Source organism: Hemiscyllium ocellatum, chromosome 3, assembly GCF_020745735.1.
Source record: "Hemiscyllium ocellatum isolate sHemOce1 chromosome 3, sHemOce1.pat.X.cur, whole genome shotgun sequence".
NCBI classification, from domain to species: domain Eukaryota; kingdom Metazoa; phylum Chordata; class Chondrichthyes; order Orectolobiformes; family Hemiscylliidae; genus Hemiscyllium; species Hemiscyllium ocellatum.
In genome coordinates, this window is record NC_083403.1 from 99515776 (window position 1) to 99536824 (window position 21049).

At 42.9% G+C, this 21049-nt stretch overlaps 1 protein-coding gene across 2 annotated transcripts in view; it reads left to right on the forward strand.

Moving 5' to 3' along the window:
* The window catches only part of LOC132807012 (KH domain-containing, RNA-binding, signal transduction-associated protein 2-like), a 556391-nt gene that overhangs the window by 189375 nt on the left and 345967 nt on the right, over positions 1-21049 (forward strand). For both annotated transcript variants that reach the window (XM_060821296.1, XM_060821305.1), the window contains exon 2: positions 18505-18629. In XM_060821296.1, the coding sequence (XP_060677279.1) occupies positions 18505-18629 (125 nt within the window). The remainder of the gene's footprint in view (positions 1-18504; positions 18630-21049) is intronic.

Genomic DNA, 21049 nt, shown 5'->3' on the forward strand with positions numbered 1-21049 from the left:
CAGTGAACAGAGCAGTTGTTTTCACCTTACTAGGCAACGAGAGCTGGACTGTGGATTAGCAACACATACTTCACTAGAGAAATTGCCCCAGTAATCCTTCACCACAGTCTTCAAGTTCAATGGAAGGTCCTTCACACAGATGCTAGTGTGCCTCTTTGAAGTCAACACCACAAGCATTCAGGCAAAATCAACAATGCTGCAAGTGGGCACTATGTCTGGGTGCCTAAAAGGCATCTTGCCTGCCAGGTCCTGTTCTCTCAACTCTCAAATGGCCAGGTTTGACAAGTGACAAAAAAATGTTTCAAGGACATATTGTTTAGCTTTCCTTGAAGCACACCAGTATGGTTATGAATGACTTGAACAACTTAGAACTGTGACAATGTCTTCATTGAGCTGTCTTGCTTTGAGTCCAAATAATTTAACACTGAGGTAGAGCAAACAGCAAAGAAGGGAAAAAAATGTTTCCAGTTACTTCATAAGATGCCCCACGCCATGTGCTAAAGGAACTGTGAGCTGAGAATCAGTCTATTCAGTCACATAAAGACCCATTGGCAGAAATACTCATCCTGAGTGGACGTCATCCTTAAATTGAGGGAAAGCTATTCACCTTTATGGAGGATTGTTACTTAAATCAGATGTTGGAGGTTGCCTATGGAGGTACGGGCTGAACAGAGGTTAATGTCTTCAGGGGAGGAGGAGGGAACTTAGCTCGTGATTTCCAACCTTAAAGATAAATGTGGATTTGTTCTTAGAACATGATTTTGGCCCTACCTTCTTTCAAGCCACAATTAAAACCATAAGATTATCAACATTCCTAGATTCCACTAAAATCTGAAATAATTGAAGATTAATCTCAAGGACACTACTATAAATAATTCAGAGGAAAAATTGTTGAGTCATGAAAACAAAATTCCAGATTTCCTTGTCGTTTTTATTTATCTATTATCTATTAATATGGAGTTATCGTAAACACACCTGCCTGTACCATTACTCACAATCACATTTATTCAATGGCCCTCTCATCACTGACCTACATCAGCTCCCCCTCTACATCTCTTTCACTTAAGACACTCCTGAAAACACTGCTGCCTTACGGTGCCAGGGACCCAAGTTTGATGCAAACCTCTGGTGACTGTCTGTGTGGAGTTTGCACATTCTCTGTGTCTGTGTGGGTTTCTTCTGGGTGCTTCGGTTTCCTCCCACAGTCCAAAGATGTGCAGATTAGGTGAATTGGTCGTGCTAAATTGCCCACAGTGTTCAGGGATGTGTAGGTTAGGTGTGTTAGTCAGTGGTAAATGTGAGGGAACGGGTCTGGGTGGGTTACTCTTTGGAGGGTCTGTGTGAACTTGTTGGGCTGAATAACCTGTTTCCACACTGTAGGGATTCTGATTATACTTTGACTAAACCTTTGGCCACCTGTCTGAATATCTATCCCGTTATGTCTAATTTTTTATTATGACAGACCCAAGAAGAACTTTGAAATCTGATATTAAATTAAGGATCATGTCTACACATATAGGATACACAAAATACATACATTGACAATTGTGAATTGGTACAGCACAGGAGGCCATTAGGCCCATTGTGTTTGCAGCAGCCCCCTCAACATGCATTAACTATATGATTTTCTGCCTAACTCCACCCCCACCCCCACCCCACTTTGCTGATCTCTAGTCAATTAGATGCACTCCACGTGATTTAAAGAAACAGCTGAAGAAGAAACTGAATTCTGTTAAGGGCCCGACAACATTGTGGCAATAATCCTGGATAATTTATACTTCAGTAGTAGCTACATCCCATTTGAGCTGTTCCTGTAAAACACCAGCATCTGAGAGGGGAGTGGGGTGCGGGGGAGGTGGGGGGGTGATAAAACAGTGATACTGGCACCAGTGAAAAACCATATACTGTTATTTGAGCACAGTATACCACATGTGCTATTCGACATGGCACCAGCACTGCTGGCCATTGAGCTAGTAACATTGATATGAGGCCAGTAATATTGGTCATTGCACCAGTAATACTGATTATAGGGCTTGTAATCTTGGTAATGGCATCAGTAGTACTGGTCATGGTGCCAGCCGTACTGACTTTGCCAGTACTATTGGTTATGGTAGCAATAATTTCTGATGAAGGGCTCCTGCCCGAAACATCGATTTTCCTGGTCCTCGAATGCTGCCTGACCTGCTGTGCTTTTCCAGCACCACTCTAATCTTGACTCTGATCTGCAGCATCTGCAATCCTTACTTTTGCCTAGTCATGGCACAAATGCTGATTACGGGCCTGTAATACGTTTGCAGCGCCTGTAGAGTACTGGTTATGGAATCAGTAATACGGTCATAGTGATTAAAATTCTAGTTATAGTGCCAGTAACACTGGTCATGGGCCAAGTGATACTGGTTATAGCACCTGTACAACTGGTTGTATGGCCAGTAATATTGCTCACAGCACCTATAGGGATTATGGTAGCAGTGTGCATGCAGTGCCAGTGTGACTAGTTGTGGTACTGTATGCAGCTACTGCCCAAATAGATTTTCCAGTTTCTCAGGTCAAATGAAAGAAATATAATGGTGTGGGTGTATGCTTCTGGTGTTTGTGTGGCTGATACAAATGAGGGTTCATTTTCTGGCAACATCATCTGTTCCACTCATTTAAGGTTTTGAAAGCTATTTCATTGAAAATCTAAATCTTAAAAGTACACAGCGATATATCTACACAGCAGTGTGGAGAGTGGCCCAAACAGGTCCTATCCAAAAAGGCAGGATACATCCAATCTAGCCAAATACCCCGATTGGTCTACCATCAGTTATTAGGAAAGTGATAGAAGGGGCCAGTGACAATAGGATCCACTGGCTGGTAATCGCTCTGCAGTAACCTGCTCACTGATTCTCAGTTTGGGTTCCATCAAGGCCCCTCAGCTCGTGATCTCATTCCAGTCTCCATTCAAACATGGGCAAAAATACCTGAATTCCAGAGGTAAGATGAGAGTGATTGTGGTCTTAAGGAGCAGAACTGAAATCAATGGGAACTGAAAACAACAAATGTTGGAGATCACAGTGGGTCAGGCAGCATCCATGGGGAGACTGTAAGCCAATGTTTCAAGTTCTAGATGACTTCTTCAGAGCTTAAATGAAATGTGGAAGGGGAAGCATTTGTGCATTATTTGGGGAGGGATGGGGTTTGGAGTGCTGGGGGAGACACACTGCCAAAAAATGCAGATTGTGTGATTGGAATGTGAGACTGGCAGATCAGTGCAGTGTCTGACTGCCAAACTAGAAAGAACAGACAATCCCACAAGAATGGTTGGAGGGGATAGACGACACGATAACAGAATATAACAAGCTAAAAGAAAGGGCAGGAATGGGAAATGGTTCATAATTTGAAGCTGTTGAACTCCATATCAAGTCACAAAGGTTGTAAAGTACCTGGTCTCAAGATGAGATGTTGTTCATCCAGTCTGTGCTGTGATTTGCTGGAATAGATATGTGGGCACATGAACAGGATGTTGTGTTAAAATGACTGGCTGTGGGAAGGTTGGAATCGTGTTCACACAAGACTGGAGGCATTCTGCAAAACAGTCAGCTAGTTTGCATTTGTTTTCTCCAATGTAGAGTAGGCCACATTGGGTGCAGTGAATACAATACACAAGATTGGAAGAGGTATGGGTAAAATGCTGCTGCACCTGGAAAGACTGTTTAGGGCCTTGGAATGTGAGCAGGGAGGAGGTGAAGAGGCAGATGTAGCACCATATGCAGTTACATGGGAAGGTGCCATGAGAAGGGGGGTGGTGTTAGATGAATAGACTAGGATGTCCCAGAGGGAATGATCACTGTAAAATGCAATGGGGGAATAAGAGGAAGATGTGTTTGGGGATGGTGTTCTTCTGGAGTTGTCTGAAATGGTGGAGAATGAGCCTTTGACTGTGGAGGCTGGTGGGGTGAAAAGTGAGGAAAGGAGGACCCAATCACACTGCTGTCAGTGATGGGCAGGGGTAAGAGTGGAAGCACAGGTGACTGGTGAGATGTGATTGAGGGCCTTGCCAACCACAGTGGGTGGGCAACCACAGTTATGGAAGAAGCAAGCCATGTCAGCAGCATTGTTTTGAATGGGGGCATCATCTGAACAGATACGAAGAAGGCAAAGGAACAGGGAAAATTGGATGAAATCCTTGAAATACATGGATTATGGAGACCTTATTGAAGGTAGCTATGGGAGTCAGTGCTTTTGTAGTGGATGGCAGTGGGCAGTTTATTCCCTGAAAAGGAGACAGGTCAAGGAAAGGAAGGGACCTGCCAGAAATGGATGATGTGAAAGTCATAAAGGGGTGGAAATTGGAGGCAAAATGAATACATTTTTCAAGGTGGATGGGACAGTCATTGATGAAGTGGATAGGAAGAGAAACAATTTACCAAGCTACTACCTAGGAAAGGTGGAGGGATGGGGTAGATAAATTGCTCTTGCAGAAAGGCAGCATGGACATGGTGGACTGACTGGCCTCCTTTTGACATGTAGCTATCTTTTGATTATATAATCACAGGTTTTCCATTATCTATACATTGAAAGCACTGGGCACATCATCTGAACAAGCTCTCAATCTTTCTTCAACACAACAAGTTTGATGATATGATTTGTACGTTTCAGCAACTCATGTTGTTTGACCTTTCCCTCCGAAACACTCTGGTCCACTCCTCCTTCACTTCCAATATGCGGCCACCTCCCCCCCAACACCCATGGCATCTTCCTCTGCAAACACAGAAGGTGTAACACCTGCCTATCTGTGTCCTCCAGTATCCAAGGGCCCAAACAGATCTTCCATGTGATGCAGTGCTTTACCTGTATATAACTCAATGTGTCTCCACCATATTGGGGAAATGAAGCACAGACTGGGTGACTGCTTCACAGACTGTTCTGTTCACAAAAAACACTAGACCTTCCAGTTGACTGCTATTTCAACACATCACCCTGATCCCTGTCCAGCACCTGCGTCTCAAGTTTGCTTGAAGCTTGGTGCAAGCTGCAAGAACAGCACCTCAGTTTCTGCTTGGGAACTTGATGGGCTCCGGATTCAATATTGTTTTCAACAATTTTAGAGCTTCAGGCACCTTCTCCCATACCCCAATCCTCACACAGTAGGCCTTGTTATTACATGCTTTGCTTTTACACACTGCCCATTGTTATTCATTCTTGTCGGCTGACTATTATCCACTCCTTTGTCTGTCCCACTGTCTGTTTCTCCCTTTTGGGCTCTATTTCCACGTATCATTTACTCCTTGTCCCCCACCCTATCTTCTGCATAAAAAACATTTTTTTTCCCAGCTACCATTGGTTTTGAAGAAGGGTCACTGAACCTGAAATGCTATCTCTGATTTTTCTCCTCAAGTGGTTCCAGACTTGTTGACTCTTTCCAGCAATTCCTGCTTTTGTTTTTGATTTCCAGCATCCGCAGTTCTTTTGTTTTTTTTCATGTTTGATGCAGTATTTTATGGAACCTTCTGATTATGACTTAGAGGTGTTCATGGAAAGTGCAAGCAATGAGCTAGTTAAAGACATCCCCATTGCCTCCAAACACCGGAACAATATCAGCTTGGATTGCTTCACTTAGTTATAGAATCATAGAGATGTACAGCATAGAAACAAACCCTTCAGTCCAACCTGTCCATGCCAACCAGATATCCCAACCCAATCTAGTCCCAACTGCCAGCACCCGGACCATATCCCTCCAAACCCTTCCTATTCATATACCCATCCAAATGCCTCTTAAATGTTGCAATTGTACCAGCCTCCAACACATCCTCTGGCAGCTCATTCCATACACGTACCACCCTCTGCGTGAAAATGTTGCCCCTTAGGTCTCTTTTATATCTTTCCCCTCTAACCCTAAATCAATGCCCTCTAGTTATGGACTCCCCGAACCCAGGGTAAAGATTTTGCTTCTTTATCCTATCTATGCCCCTCATAATTATGTAAACCTCTATAAGATCACTCCTCAGCCTCCAATGCTCCAGGGAAAACAGCCCCAGCCTGTTCAGCCTCTCCCTATACTCAAATCCTCTAACCCTGGCAACATCCTTGGAAATCTTTTCTGAACCCTTTCAAGTTTCACAACATTTTTCCGATAGGAAGGAGACAAGAATTGCACACAATATTCCAACAGTTGCCTAACCAATGTCCTGTATAGCCGCAACATGACCTCCCAACTCCTGTACTCAATACTCTGACCAATAAAGGAAAGCATACCAAACGCCTTCTTCACTATCCTATCTACCTGTGACTCCACTTTCAATGAGCTATGAACCTGTACTCCAAGGTCTCTTTGTTCAGCAATACTCCCTAGGACTTTACCATTAAGTGTATAAGTCCTACTAAGATTTACTTTCCCAAAATGCAGCACCTTGCATTTATTTGAATTAAACTCCATCTGCCACTTCTCAGCCCATTGGCCCCTCTGGTCCAGATCCTGTTGTAATCTGAGGTAACCCTTTCGCTATCCATTACACCTCCAAGTTTGATGTCATCTGCAAACTTACTAACTGTACCTCTTATGCTCGCATCCAAATCATTTATGTAAATGACAAAAAGTAGAGGACCCAGCACCGATCCTTGTGGCACTCCACTCATCAAAAGCCTCCAGTCTGAAAAACAACCCTCCACCACCACCCTCTGTCGTCTACCTTTGAGCCAGTTCTGTATCCAAATGGCTAGTTCTCCCTTTATTCCATGAGATCTCACCTTGCTAATCAGTCTCTCATGGGGAACCTTGTCGAACGCCTTACTGAAGTCCACGTAGATCACATCTACTGCTCTGCCCTCATCAATCATCTTTGTTACTTCTTCAAAAAATTCAATCAAGTTTGTGAGACATGATTTCCCACGCACAAAGTCATATTTACTATCCCCGATCAGTCCTTGCCTTTCCAAATACATGTACATCCTGTCCCTTAGGATTCCCTCCAACAACTTGCCCATCACTGAGGTCAGGCTCACCGGTCCATAGTTCCATGGCTTGTCTTTACCGGCCTTCTTAAACAGTGGCACCATGTTTGCCAATCCCCTACCATAATTACCCTAATATTCTTACAAATAGCTGAGATCTCCTTACAAGTTTGTTTCTCAATTTCCCTCTGACTATTAGGGGGTCTATAATACAATCCCAATAAGGTGATCATCCCTTTCTTATTTCTCAGTTCCACCCAAATAACTTCCCTGGATGTATTTCCGGGAGTATCCTCCCTCAAAACAGATGTAATGCTATCCCTTACCAAAAATGCCACTCCCCCTCCTCTCTTGCCTCCCTTTCTATCCAATAGCATTTGTATCCTGGAACATTAAGCTGCCAGTTTTACCCATCCCTGAGCCAACCTCCAGTCTTTCGGCACCTCACCTGTGACTATCAATGATACAAATATCTCAGCAAGAGGCCCAGCAATAACTTCTCTAGCTTCCCACAGAGTTCTTGGGTACACCTGATCAGGTTCTGGGTATTTATCCACCTTTAACCATTTCAAGACATCCAGCACTTCGTCCTCTGTAATCTGGACATTTTGCAAGATGTCACCATCTATTTCCCTATAGTCTATATCTTCCATATCCTTTTCCACAGTAAATACTGATGCAAAATATTCATTTAGTATCTCCCCCATTTTCTGTGGCTCCACACAAAGTCTGCCTTGCTGATTTTTGAGGGGCCCTATTCTCTCCCTAGTTACCCTTTTGTCCTGAATGTATTTGTAAACACCCTTTGGATTATCCTTAATTCTATTTGCTAAAGCTATCTCATGTCCCATTTTTGTCCTCCTGATTTCCCTTTTAAGTATACTCCTACTTCCTATATACTCTTATAAGAATTCACTTGATCTATCCTGTCTATACCTGACATATGCTTCCTTCTTTTTCTTAAACAAACCCTCACTTTTTTTAGTCATCCAGCATTCCCTATACCTACCAGCCTTCCCTTTCACCCTGGCAGGAACATACTTTTTCTGGATTCTTGTTATCGCATTTCTGAAGGCTTTCCATTTTCCAGCCGTCCCTTCACCTGTGAACATCTGCCTCCAATCAGCTTTTGAAAGTTCTTGCCTAATACCGTCAAAATTGGCCTTTCTCCAATTTAGAACTTCAACTTTTAGATCTGGCCTATCCTTTTCCATCACTATTTTAAAATCCAATAGAATTATGGTCGCTGGCCCCAAAGTGCTCCCCCACTGACACCTCAGTCACCTGCCCAGCCTTATTTCCCAAGAGTAGGTCAAGTTTTGCACCTTCTCTAGTAGATACATCCACATACTGAATCAGAAAATTGTCTTGTATGCACTTAAGAAATTCCTCTCCATCTAAGCCTTTAGCACTATGGCAGTCCCAGTCGATGCTTGGAAAGTTAAAATCCCCTACCATAATTACCCTAATATTCTTATAAATAGCTGAGATCTCCTTACAAGTTTGTTTCTCAATTTCCCTCTGACTATTAGGGGGTCTATAATACAATCCCAATAAAGTGATCATCTCTTTCTTATTTCTCAGTTCCACCCAAATAACTTCCCTGAATGTATTTCCGGGAGTATCCTCCCTCAAAACAGCTGTAATGCTATCCCTTATCAAAAATGCCACTCCCCCTCCTCTCTTGCCTCCCTTTCTATCCAATAGCATTTGTATCCTGGAACATTAAGCTGCCAGTCCTGCCTGTCCCTGAGCCATGTTTCTGTAATTGCTACGATATTCCAGTCCCATGTTCCTAACCATGCCCTGAATATCTGCCTTCCCTGTTAGGCCCCTTGCATTGAAATAGATGCAGTTTAATTTATTAGTCCTACCTTGTCCCTCCCTGCCCTGACTGGTTGACTCACTTCTGATCTCAACTGCACCAATCTCAGATTTATCTTTTTCCTCACTATGTCCCTGGGTTTCCCCCCCCACCCCCACTACCTTACTAGTTTAAATCCTCCCAAGCAGTTCTAGCAAATCTCCCTGCCAGTATATTAGTCCCCTTCCAATTTTGGTGCAAGCCGTCCTTCTTGTACAGGTCACTTCTACCCCAAAAGAGATTCCAATGATCCAAAAATGTAAATCCTTCTCCCATACACCAGCTCCTCAGCCATGCATTCATCTGCTCTATCCTTCTATTCCTGCCCTCACTAGCTCATAGCACTGGGAGTAATCCAGATATTACTACCCTTGAGGACCTCCTTTTTAAATTTTTGCTTAACTCTCTGTAATCTCCCTTCAGAATCTCAAACTTTTCCCTTCCTATGTCATTGGTTCCAATGTGGACAATGACCTCCTGCTGGCCCCTCTCCCCCGTGAGAACATTCTGCACCCTCTCTGAGACATCCTTGATCCTGGCACCAGGGAAACAACACACCATTCTGCTTTTTCTCTGCTGGCCACAGAAATGTCTGTCTGTACCTTGGAGTACAGAATCCCCTAACACAATTGATGTCTTGGAAGCCGACATATCTCTTGTTGCATTAGAACCAGTCTCAATACCAGAAACTTGGCTGTTCATGCTACATTCCCCTAGAATCCATCACCCCCTACATTTTCCAAAACAGCATACCTGTTTGAAATGGGTATATCCACAAAAGACTCCTGCTCTAGGTGCCTACCTCTCTTACCCTTCCTGGAGTTAACCCATCTCTGTGACTGTATCTGAGATTTTCCCCCCTTCCTATAACTGCTAACATGGCAAATTCCTCATCGCTTCTATTTGTCCCTCCAACCGATCACTTGATCTGATAAGATTCGCATCCAACAGCATTTATGGCAGATATAATCAGCAGTAACCCTTAAACTCTCTTTAAATTCCCACATCTGACAAGAAGTACATCTCACTGCAAAGGCCATTTTTGCTCCTTCACAATCTACAGACCCAGAAAATAACACCGTCTTATTCCTCTACAAAACACTGCCCCAGGTTAAATTAATAGTTATGGCTTATATTTTAAGTTTAATCAAGAGACTTATCTCCAAAAACATATAATCAAGAAAGAACCTAATACCACCTTTCTCTTGGACAGACCTTAAAACAACAATTAACTTATACGATTCTGTGTTGTGAACTTTGCCCAAACTGGTTCCTCCAAGATTAGTTGTGAAATTCACTGTTTGTTAATTTTTTCTTTTTTTCTGTATCTCTCTCTCTCTCTCTCTCTCCTGCACTGTCCCTTTGTCTGTTCTTCTCCCTTTTAAAATGGCTGTTGTTTTGACTTTGTTTTCAAAATTCCAAAACAATGCAACAGCATATAAAACAGTAATTGCTGCTCCTGGAATTCAAGGAAATCACCTCCAAAACTTAAAATACCTCAAAAAAAAAGGAGCAGCTCTTACAGCCACCCTCCATCTTGGATTACCCAGAATCCTTCTCAAAAGCTAAATCACAAGAAGCTGTTCTTCCTTTTACCATGAAAGATTGCTTTTGATTTGTGTGAATATCAATCTTATCTTTATGCTCCTTGCACCTTCTCGCCTCAAGAGCATAGTTTTGCAGTTCAAATCTGTAATGCTGTGGTAAAATGTGTCCTGACCCCTAGTGAAAAATGATTGACTTTTTGTTCCAGTCTGGAACTTAGTTTTTGTCTATCTTAAAATGATCCCACTTGATGTAAACATTGTAGAAAAGAATTTAGAGCGTGCACGAAGGAGGTGCTGTTGCTTGTTGGCATGTTCCCCTCTGCCCAGTGCAGCAACAATGCCAAAAAGGATGTGATACTAGGTTTCCCTTTATAAAGGATGGGCAAGATGTGGGGAGGACAAATTAGCTTGTCACCTGAACTGAGAGGCAAATTACTGGAATGGTTATTAATACAGTTGATCTTACACACAAACCTAGTTTAGCAGAGAGGATTGGCCCCCACATGGGTTCCTAGCTTTACTTGACTATTCCTGGAGCTCTTCCCATGATGTGTCCCTTGCTCAATCCCACATGCCCTTCATTGGGGTCATGTCTGCCTTCACAATGTCTCATGATCAGGCCAAGACCATGTCAGCTCTTCAGTGCATGACTGAATCAACCGTGAGAAAAAAACACCAGCTGTATCCTATCAGTATTCAGAAATCTCTCATAATTTTTTTTAATACTCTCCATTTTTCTCTTGGTTTCCTTCATAATATTGCTTTGGAAATTTGCCTTTTGCTTCTCAGAGTCCTCAAGACAATCTGAGAGGGTTGACAATACGATATCCAAATGGTATTCTCAGTTCCCAAAAACAGTTTAGGTTCAGGCCTTGTCACAGAGAATCAAGTTACATGTATTTATGTTGTGGTGTAGTGGTAATATGGCATTAGTAAGCCTGAGGTCAAGGCTTATGTGCTAAGGGCACAGGTTCAAACCTCACCACAACAGCTGTTAGGCTTAAATAAAGTTCATTAATCTGTGATTGAAAGCTAATTTAGGTGATGATAATCCATAATGACTGTTGTGAAAACCCACCTGCTTCACTAATGTCCTTTGGGGCAGGATGTCTTGTCTTTATATGTGATTCTTGATCTGTGGCTACGTGATTGACTCTGCTAGTCTTAAGGGCTTTTAGGGATGTGTACCAAATGCTGGCCTCATCAGCAATTCCCAAATCCTATAAAAGAATGAAACATTTTTTTCTTGTTCTGAAAGTCAGTATTCATTTTTTATTGATGACAAAAGCAAAGTAGCAATATTTCATTTGGAGTAAGAATTCCTTACACTGCATCCCTCTCCATATGGGGAACTCTTACACAACAAGTACAACAGCTTATAAAATAGCACAATGTAGTGAAAGTTGCCAAGACATCTCACAGTACACCTGGACTACACCTCCTCCCACCTTGCCCCCTGCAAAAACGCCATCCCATATTCCCAATTCCTTCGTCTCCGCCGCATCTGCTCCCAGGAGGACCAGTTCCAACACCGCACAGCCCAGATGGCCTCCTTCTTCAAGGACCGCAGATTCCCCCCAGACGTGATCGACGATGCCCTCCACCGCATCTCCTCCACTTCCCGCTCCTCCGCCCTTGAGCCCCGCTCCTCCAACCGCCACCAAGACAGAACCCCACTGGTTCTCACCTACCACCCCACCAACCTCCGCATACAACGTATCATCCGCCGTCATTTCCGCCACCTCCAAACGGACCCCACCACCAAGGATATATTTCCCTCCCCTCCCCTATCAGCGTTCCGCAAGGACCACTCCCTTCGTGACTCCCTCGTCAGATCCACACCCCCCACCAACCCAACCTCCACCCCCGGCACCTTCCCCTGCAACCACAGGAAATGTAAAACTTGCACCCACACCTCCACACTCACTTCCCTCCAAGGCCCCAAGGGATCCTTCCATATCCGCCACAAGTTCACCTGTACCTCCACACACATCATCTATTGCATCCGTTGCACCCGATGTGGCCTCCTCTATATTGGTGAGACAGGCCGCTTACTTGCGGAACGCTTCAGAGAACACCTCAGGGACGCCCGGACCAACCAACCCAACCACCCCGTGGCTCAACACTTTAACTCTCCCTCCCACTCCACCGAGGACATGCAGGTCCTTGGACTCCTCCACCGGCAGAACATAACAACACGACGGCTGGAGGAGGAGCGCCTCATCTTCCGCCTGGGAACCCTCCAACCACAAGGTATGAATTCAGATTTCTCCAGTTTCCTCATTTCCCCTCCCCCCACCTTGTCTCAGTCGGTTCCCTCAACTCAGCACTGCCCTCCTAACCTGCAATCTTCTTCCTGACCTCTCCGCCCCCACCCCACTCCGGCCTATCACCCTCACCTTGACCTTCTTCCACCTATCCCACCTCCATCGCCCCTCCCTACCTTTTATCTTAGCCTGCTTGGCTACTCTCTCTCATTCCTGATGAAGGGCTTATGCTCGAAACGTCGAATTCTCTATTCCTGAGATGCTGCCTGGCCTGCTGTGCTTTGACCAGCAACACATTTTCAGCAGAAGACATCTCACAGGACTATTATAAAATAAACTTTGCCACCAAACCGCATAGGCAGATATCATGTCAGTTGAGCCTAAGGCCATGACTGACAGAGCATTTAACTAAAGAGAAACGTCAGATGGGTGGAGAAGGAAATTCCAAAGTTTGGGCCCAGGCAGCTAATGGTATGGTTAAAATTGGAATACGAAATAGGTAAAAGCAGCCATCCTCAAGAGTTTGGTGTTGGAAGAGCACCCACATTGCAGAAGGCTAAAAGTTCAGAGAAAATTAAAGTTCGGAAGGAACCAGACAATGGAGAGATGTGAAACCAAGGATGCAACTTTTAACATTCAGGTGTTGTTTAACTTGGTGTCTGTGTTGGTCAGCGAGCATAGAGATGCTGATATGAACAAAGACTCAGGCAGCAGAGTTTGCATGATCTCAGGTTTATGCAGAGCACAACATGGGAGCCTGGTCTAGTGATAACAATGGCTTGAATGAGGATTTCAGGAGCTGATGCGCTGAGACAGACATTTAGTTAGGGCCTGTTATAACAGTCAAGATAAGCAATATTAGAGATGGCACTGATATGCGATTGAAAATTCATCAGAGCTTCAGATACAACATCAATGTTGGGAACAGTCTGTATAGGCACAGAGAGTTGGGGGAGGGATGGAACTGGTCACAAGTGAATCGAATTTATGACAAGATCCAGCACTTAATTCAAGAGAATTCCTGCTCATCCAGGACCACATCAATTAAGCAGCCAGCTAATTTAGCAAGAGGAGTTCAGGGCATAAAGGGTTAAGTCTGCACAGGGTGTTATGCAAATGAGAGTCTAGATCAATTTTTTTTAGATTAGATTAGATTACTTACAATAGTGGAAACAGGCCCTTCGACCCAACAAGTCCACACCGACCCGCCGAAGCGCAACCCACCCATTTACCCCTTACCTAACACTACGGGCAATTTAGCATGGCCAATTCACCTGACCCACACATCTTTGGACTGTGGGAGGAAACCGGAGCAACCGGAGGAAACCCACGCAGACACGGGGAGAACGTGCAAACTCCACACAGTCAGTCGCCTGAGTCAGGAACTGAACCCAGGTCTCAGGTGCTGTGAGACAGCAGTGCTAACCACTGTGCCACCGTGCCATCCACTAATGTAGGAGTTGATGCAATGTCACAAGATTGTGCTCTCTTTTTCAACCTAGTATCGATTTATTGTCACACTATGATGTTTTCTAAACAAAGTTAGTATTTTCCTCAGAAGGCTCTGGAAATATTCTTTAGTATGATGACCAAGATATTATATAGAGAGAGATGATGCTGAGGGAGAACTGGGTGTTGCCACCTTTCATATGCAAAGTCATGCATTTTCAGATGATATTGCTTGTAGATGTGGAATGGTATAGTACTTACAGGACACCAGAGGTAACAGTTCGAGGGCAAGAAAAGAGGCCATTGCTTACGATACCCTGGCTGTGATGAGATAGATAAGAATGGTGATGGTTATCAGTTGTCAGTCCCACCTAATTGAGCAACAGTGAAGAGATGGTAGAGAAGGATGGTGACAAAAACTGCAGACAGCTCCAAAAGGACATGGTGAAGTGGAATACCGATGTACGTTTGTGCCTGAAAGTCAGGTTGGTTGTGGTTTTGTGTGCGAAGGGTATTTGTGTAGCTTTTATGCAATTTGCTTGCTATGTCTGAACCCTTTTACTTAACAATATTTAATATGCAATGCTTGGTGTTTCTCACCTTTTGTTTCTCAGGGTTTTTTTTACATGAACTCCATAGCATTTGAAAGAAACTATTGGCACTGCTGTAACCTTCACTAGATGGTTATGTAGAAATGTAGAAAGAGTGGCATGTCTTGGGACATTATCAGACACATTTAGCAGATCGGGTTTAGAGCTGGGAACTGTGGAGCAATGCATTTTGCAAGTAGGAACATGCATTTCCATTAAATGGCTCCACTTTTAAGAGGGGATGGTGATACTGAAATCTGAGCTTAGTGGATACAGAACTTCATGGGTGACAAGGCAAGTGAACTTCACGGATTTCAAGCAAGTACAGAGGCAGAAAAAAATGAAAAGGAACAACTATGGTATGGTAGAAGGCAGGAGTGGATGAAATTTGCTCAAGCTGATGGTGTAAGGCAAAAGGAGATGGTAATAGGAAAAATAAAGAAACATAAGATGTATTTTTGTGTCCCAGAGGTGATTCTAAATAACAGCAGCAGATTGATTAACAAGTAACTTCTGTCTGGAAAAACTGAGCAGTGGTTAGAATTCCTTTGTCTTAATACTGCTATATCCATACACAACGTTACTTGGATTCAAACTTACGTAGTTATCCCTTGTGGACTCAGCTACTATAAGGTCTCTGAATCAGAATTATTACAGTGTAGGAGATGGCTATTTGGCCCATCATGGCTGCTTTAGCTCTAGTATCAGTCTGCCTATCCTAACTAGTGCCAATCTCCTGCCTTCCCCCACCACTGCATACATCTGCACACCATTAAATAACCATTGAGTGCCCTTTTGAATGCCCCAACTGAACTTGTATCCACCACATTTCCAGACAATGTATTTCATATCCCAACAATTTACTGTGTGAAAAGATTTTTTTTCTCAACTCACTCTTCCTTCTTTTGCACATCACTTTAAATCTAAACCCTCGTGTTCTTTTTTTTCTTTTACAAGTGGAAACAGCTTCACCATATTTAGTGTCCAGCCCACTCCTGATTTTGAATTTCCCCCATGAAACCACCTCAGCCACTTGTTCACCAAGGAGAACATATTCTCATCATACAAACCAACTTTCCATCCACTGACTATATCTACCTCAGGAAAGGGTCCAACATCATCAAAGACCCCCTCCCACCCCAGTTATGCTCACTTCCATCCTCATTCATCAGTTAGAGGAGAGAAATATTTGATTACGTGTACAGATTCAAGAACAGCAGGGTCTCCACTGTTATCAGACTTTTGAAACAGACCTCTCGTGTTAATTCTGACCTCTCTCTCTACACTCTCTGCAGCTGTAGCACTGTATTCTGCACTTTGTTCTGATGCACTTTATATGATACATTCTGCCTGTACAGCACACAAAATAACACTTTTCATTGTATCTCAGTACATGTGACAACAATAAATCAAACTTAGGCTCATACCTAGAACCATTCTAGTAAATTGCTTCTGTACTCCCTCCACTGCATTTATACCTTTCCAACACACTGATAGCTGCTCTGTCCAGCAAGATGATTCCTGCTCTGAGTCTCCTGCATGCCTATCTTCATCTGCTGCCTCAGAAAGAGAGGTACTCAAGCTAAGTGTTAGAGTTAAATGGAGTAGATGGTTGATTTCTCTGGATAAAATCTTCAAGCTGTTTTTACTACAGTGCAATTGTACACATTGCCTGAAATTGAGTAGACTTCCATGACACTCATGCCCATGCAAACAAGCAGCCAGCCTAACTTACCTGCGATACCTCATGCAGCTTCAACTCTCCATCCACCACTTGCACTTACTAAACCACTTACAATTTCATTATTTCAAATGTTATGTCATTCATTGGTGACTTAAATTGCAGTGAGTAATTCTGTTCCAGATCAAAGTCTTAATTATTACGTACACGCTTTACCGTTGATTTGCAAATTAGTAATGTTGATTTCCATTTTGGTCTGTTTATTTATGCACATTGTTTGTGTTCTTTATTAAGATTGGAAAACCTCTGGCTCTAAAGGGTCAACTTTGAAGAAAATGATAAATTGCTTTCTGGTTATCAGCATTTCTTTGCTTAATTTTGTAATTTATTCTCTTAATAGCATGTCAATAGTTACAGTATAATTACACCCACTTTCATTATCAAATTAGTACCCACTCAGAATGGAATAAAGTAGAATCCAATCACTGCTCTTACAGATGATAAAATAGTAATTAGCTTTTTCTCAATTTAGATTTAGTCAAATTTTATCCATTGCAGTTAATTGTTTAAAAGCACATGAATATTTCAAGGTTTGCATAAAGATTTTAGAATCCCTACAGTGTGGAAACAGACCATTTGGCCCAACAGGTCCACACCGGCCCTCCAACCCAGACCCATTCCTCTACCTTATTACTTTACATTTCCCTTGACTAATGCACCTAGTCTACACATCCCTGAACACTTATGGCCAATTCATCTAACCTGCACATCTTTGGACTGTGGGAGGAAACTGAAGCACCCAGAGGAAACCCACGCAAACACGGGGGAATGTGCAAACTCTACATAGACAGTCACCCAAGCCTGGAATCCAACCTGGATCCTTGGTATTGTGAGGCAGCAGTGCTAACCATTGAGCCACCATTCTGCCCCTGTGGTTCAGGTGCTGGTTGCCATAGTTGTGGGTATGTTTGCCACTCTGGGAAGTTGATTTGCAGATATTTTGTCCCCTCCCACATCCTCAGTGCTTTGGAGCCTCCTGTAAAGCGCTGGTGTACCATGTTTTCTGAAGTTTTTGGTTGCCCATTCCAGTTGTTCATCGCAGTGGTTGATATACTGGGTCTAGGTCAATGTGTTTATTGATTGAGTCCATGAATGAGTGCCATGCCTTTAGAAATTCTCTAGCTATCCTCTGTTTAGCTTTTCCTATTATTGTTGTGTTGTCCAAGTCACATTTGTGGTCCTTGTCATCTGTGTGTATGGCTACCAGGGATAGCTGGTTGTGGGGTTTAGTGGGTAGTTAGTGTTCATGGATACAGATTGCTAGTTATCTGCCTGTTTGTCCTATATAGTGTTTGCATGGAATATTGTAAACTATGTTTGTCTTGCACATAATTGGGTCTTTTGTTCTGGTGAGTTGTTATCTGAACATGGCTGTCGCAATGAGTACCTAACATACTAGCCACACTACCTTAGATAAAAAATTACTTGGAACTAACAGCCAGACTTCTCTGACCACTGGGATTCATGACAGTCCATAAACCGACAGCCACATTTGATTTGACCAAAACCTAACTTTGTATCTGAGACTTACTGATCCAATGTGACCAGTATGCATCACATTAGAGGTCCAGTACATTCATTTACAAGTGTTGAGAGTATTTTTTACAGTTCATTTCTTTCTGTGAACGGATGTACCTGGACTGGATTGTGACTGAGGAGAATTGTGATAGTTATCGAAAAGGGAGAGTTTGCAGGGCTATAAGGAATCGACCAACACGGGGTGCTTTATTCGAGAGAGCCAGCACAGATACAAAGGGCTAAATGACCTCCTTCTGTGCTTTTTCTCATGATTTGATCACCCAGATCCTAGGTGCAGTTACTACACCAATGGGAAATCCACTGTCCAGTATATGCACCAAGCTGAAAGGATTGGGTTTTTATAGAGCACTGTGCTGTGACATTTGATGAAAATGACCAACTCCCCCCATAGCCCTTGATCCATTTACTGTAAATGTTTGAAGGAAAATAAATAGGAAATGCACTTCTGAAATTGTGAACTGCAGGAACAAGTGGAATTGGTCAAGCTCTGAAGGATTCCAAGTTGTTTATGGAACTGACATTTTAATTACTTTACAGATTGCTTCATTAAATTTGATATATTTTGATCTCTTTACAGAAATTGAACAGTTCCAGAACAACAGCTCAAAAAAAGAAGAGGAGAAGCAATACCTTGATGTTATCAGCAACAAAAACATTAAACTAGCTGAAAGAGTGTTGATTCCAGTCAAACAATATCCAAAGGTATATGAAGCCTGCTTGATTTGTTCGTATGTCAGATATAATGAGTAATCAGCTATCTTGTATACAGTTGCTTTCTTGGAGTTACATAGCATTACGTTAGCAATGAAACAGGTTCTTTTAGCCCAACTTGTCCGTGCTGGTGTTTACGCTCGACGTGAGCATTTTGCCACTCAAATTTTATTAACTATATCATTCTGGCCATCCATTCCTTGCTGCCATTTGGAGGGTAAACCTGGTCAGTCCATGACCAAGAAAGGAATGGAAAGGTATACCGATAGGATGAGATAAAATAGGGTAGAAGGGAATTCATGTGAAGTTGGGGCCAATGTACAAATTCTGTACTGTCACTGCTATTCAATTCCTTCCTGCCCCATGTGCTATTTAGCATTTCTTTTCTTGTATTTATGCTGGGTGCCTCAACCATTATTTGTCCTAATGAGTTCCACATTCTCACTACTGTGAACAATGATATTTCTCTGGTGCTGATTATTACATTTCTTAGTGATTGTCTTGTACCTTTACAAATGAAAAGTGCTTCTCCATATTGAACTTTCCAACTTTCTCATACCCATAATGAATTTCATCATTACAGAATAAGTATCACTAGTCTGTAGTTGGAGATCTCCCCGCCTTGCTCCCCCACCTTGCTCCCCTTCCCCCTGCACCACCTCACTTAATGCAAACATCTTTATTTCCTTCTGCCTGTTAAGTGGTTCCATGTCAAAGCTTGGGATGTTTTACTTTGTTAGACCTCGCGGTTGTTGTGGGAATGTTCGCCAAACTGGGAATTTGGATTGCAAACGTTTTGTCCCCTTTCTAGGTGACATCCTCAGTGCTGTGGAGTCTCCTGTGAAGTGCTGTAACCTGTTGGTTGGAATTTGCGTGATTTTGTGCCCTTTGCTTCCGGCTGCCGGTTCCAGTTGTTCATTAGAGTGGTTGGTATATTGGGTCTAGGTCAATGTGTTTATTGGTGGAGTCCATGGATGAGTGCCATGCCTAGGAATCCTCTGGCTGTCCCTGTTATTGTTATGTTGTCCCCGTCAAATTTGTGATCCTTGTCTGTGTGTGTATAGATACTAAGGATAGCTGGTCATGGCATTTTGTAGCTAGTTGTTGTATATGAATGTGGATTGCTAGTTGTCTTCCTGTTTGTCCGATTTAGTGTTTTTGTGCAGTCTCTGCATGGAATCTTGTACACCACATTTGACCTGTACATGATGAGTATTGGGTCTTTTGTTCTTGTGAGTTCTTGTCTGAACACGGCTGTCAGTTTGTGTTGTCAGTTCTGAGATGGTTTTTAATATAAGGTAGAATGGTTTGTGTATTAGGTCTTGGCATGTCCTCATCACCTTCTTTGTCTGCCAGGCATCAGTGAATGAAGTTGTGGGGATATCCTTGGCAAAGACCTTGTAGGGTGTTCTTCTCTTCATAGATCCGGAGTGCTGTAGTGTGTTGTAGCCGTTATGAATAGGGTCCTAATGCAGCTTCTCTAATGTATGTTTGGGTGGTTGCTGTTATAATTCAGGAAATGGTCCATGTGTGTTACTTTTCTCTACACTTTGTGGTGGATTCCCTGTTCTGTTTTCTTTCTACTATCACATTGAAGATTGGAAGTTGGTTGTTAATTTCCTCCTCTCTCGTAAATTTGATTCCTGTGAGCAGAGTGTTGATAATCCGGTGTGTGCTCTCAATCTCTGTTCTTTTAATTATTACAAAAGTGTTGTCAACACATGTGATCCAAAGTTTGGGTAGGATTTGAGGGAGGGCAGTTTGTTCCAGTTTTGCCATCAATGCTTCTGCTATGTGCACGGAGATGGGTGAGCACATAGGTGTCTCATTGATTTATTTATATATCTGGGTGTTGAATATGAAGTGTGTTGTCAAGCACAGGCCCAGTAGTTTGAGAATGCCATCCTTGATTGGTTTCTCATTGATGTGCTCATCCAGCATCACTAATCCTGAATCTGATTTCTAGCATCTGCAGTCATTGTTTTTATCTCGTTGATTTTAACCCTACTGCGAATCCTCTTGCAAGGATGCCTGCCTTGAAGAAGTTTTCCTCCTCTCTCTACAAGATTCCTGATGAAGGGCTTTTGCCCAAATTCTGGACTATTCTGGACCTAGTGCTTTGCAATGAACCAGACTCTATAAAAGATCTTAAAGTAAGGGAACCCTTAGGAAGTAGCGATCATAATATGGTAGAGTTCAGTCTGGAGTTTGAAAGAGAGAAGGCAAAATCGGATGTAATGGTGTTACAGTTAAATAAAGGTAATTATGAGGGCATGAGAGAGAAACTGACAAAAATAGACTGGAAGCAGAGGCTAACTGGGAAGACAGTAGAGCAAAAATGGCAGGAGTTTGTTGGTATAATTGAGGACACTGTACAGAGGTTCATCCCCAAGAAAAGAAAGATTATCCGG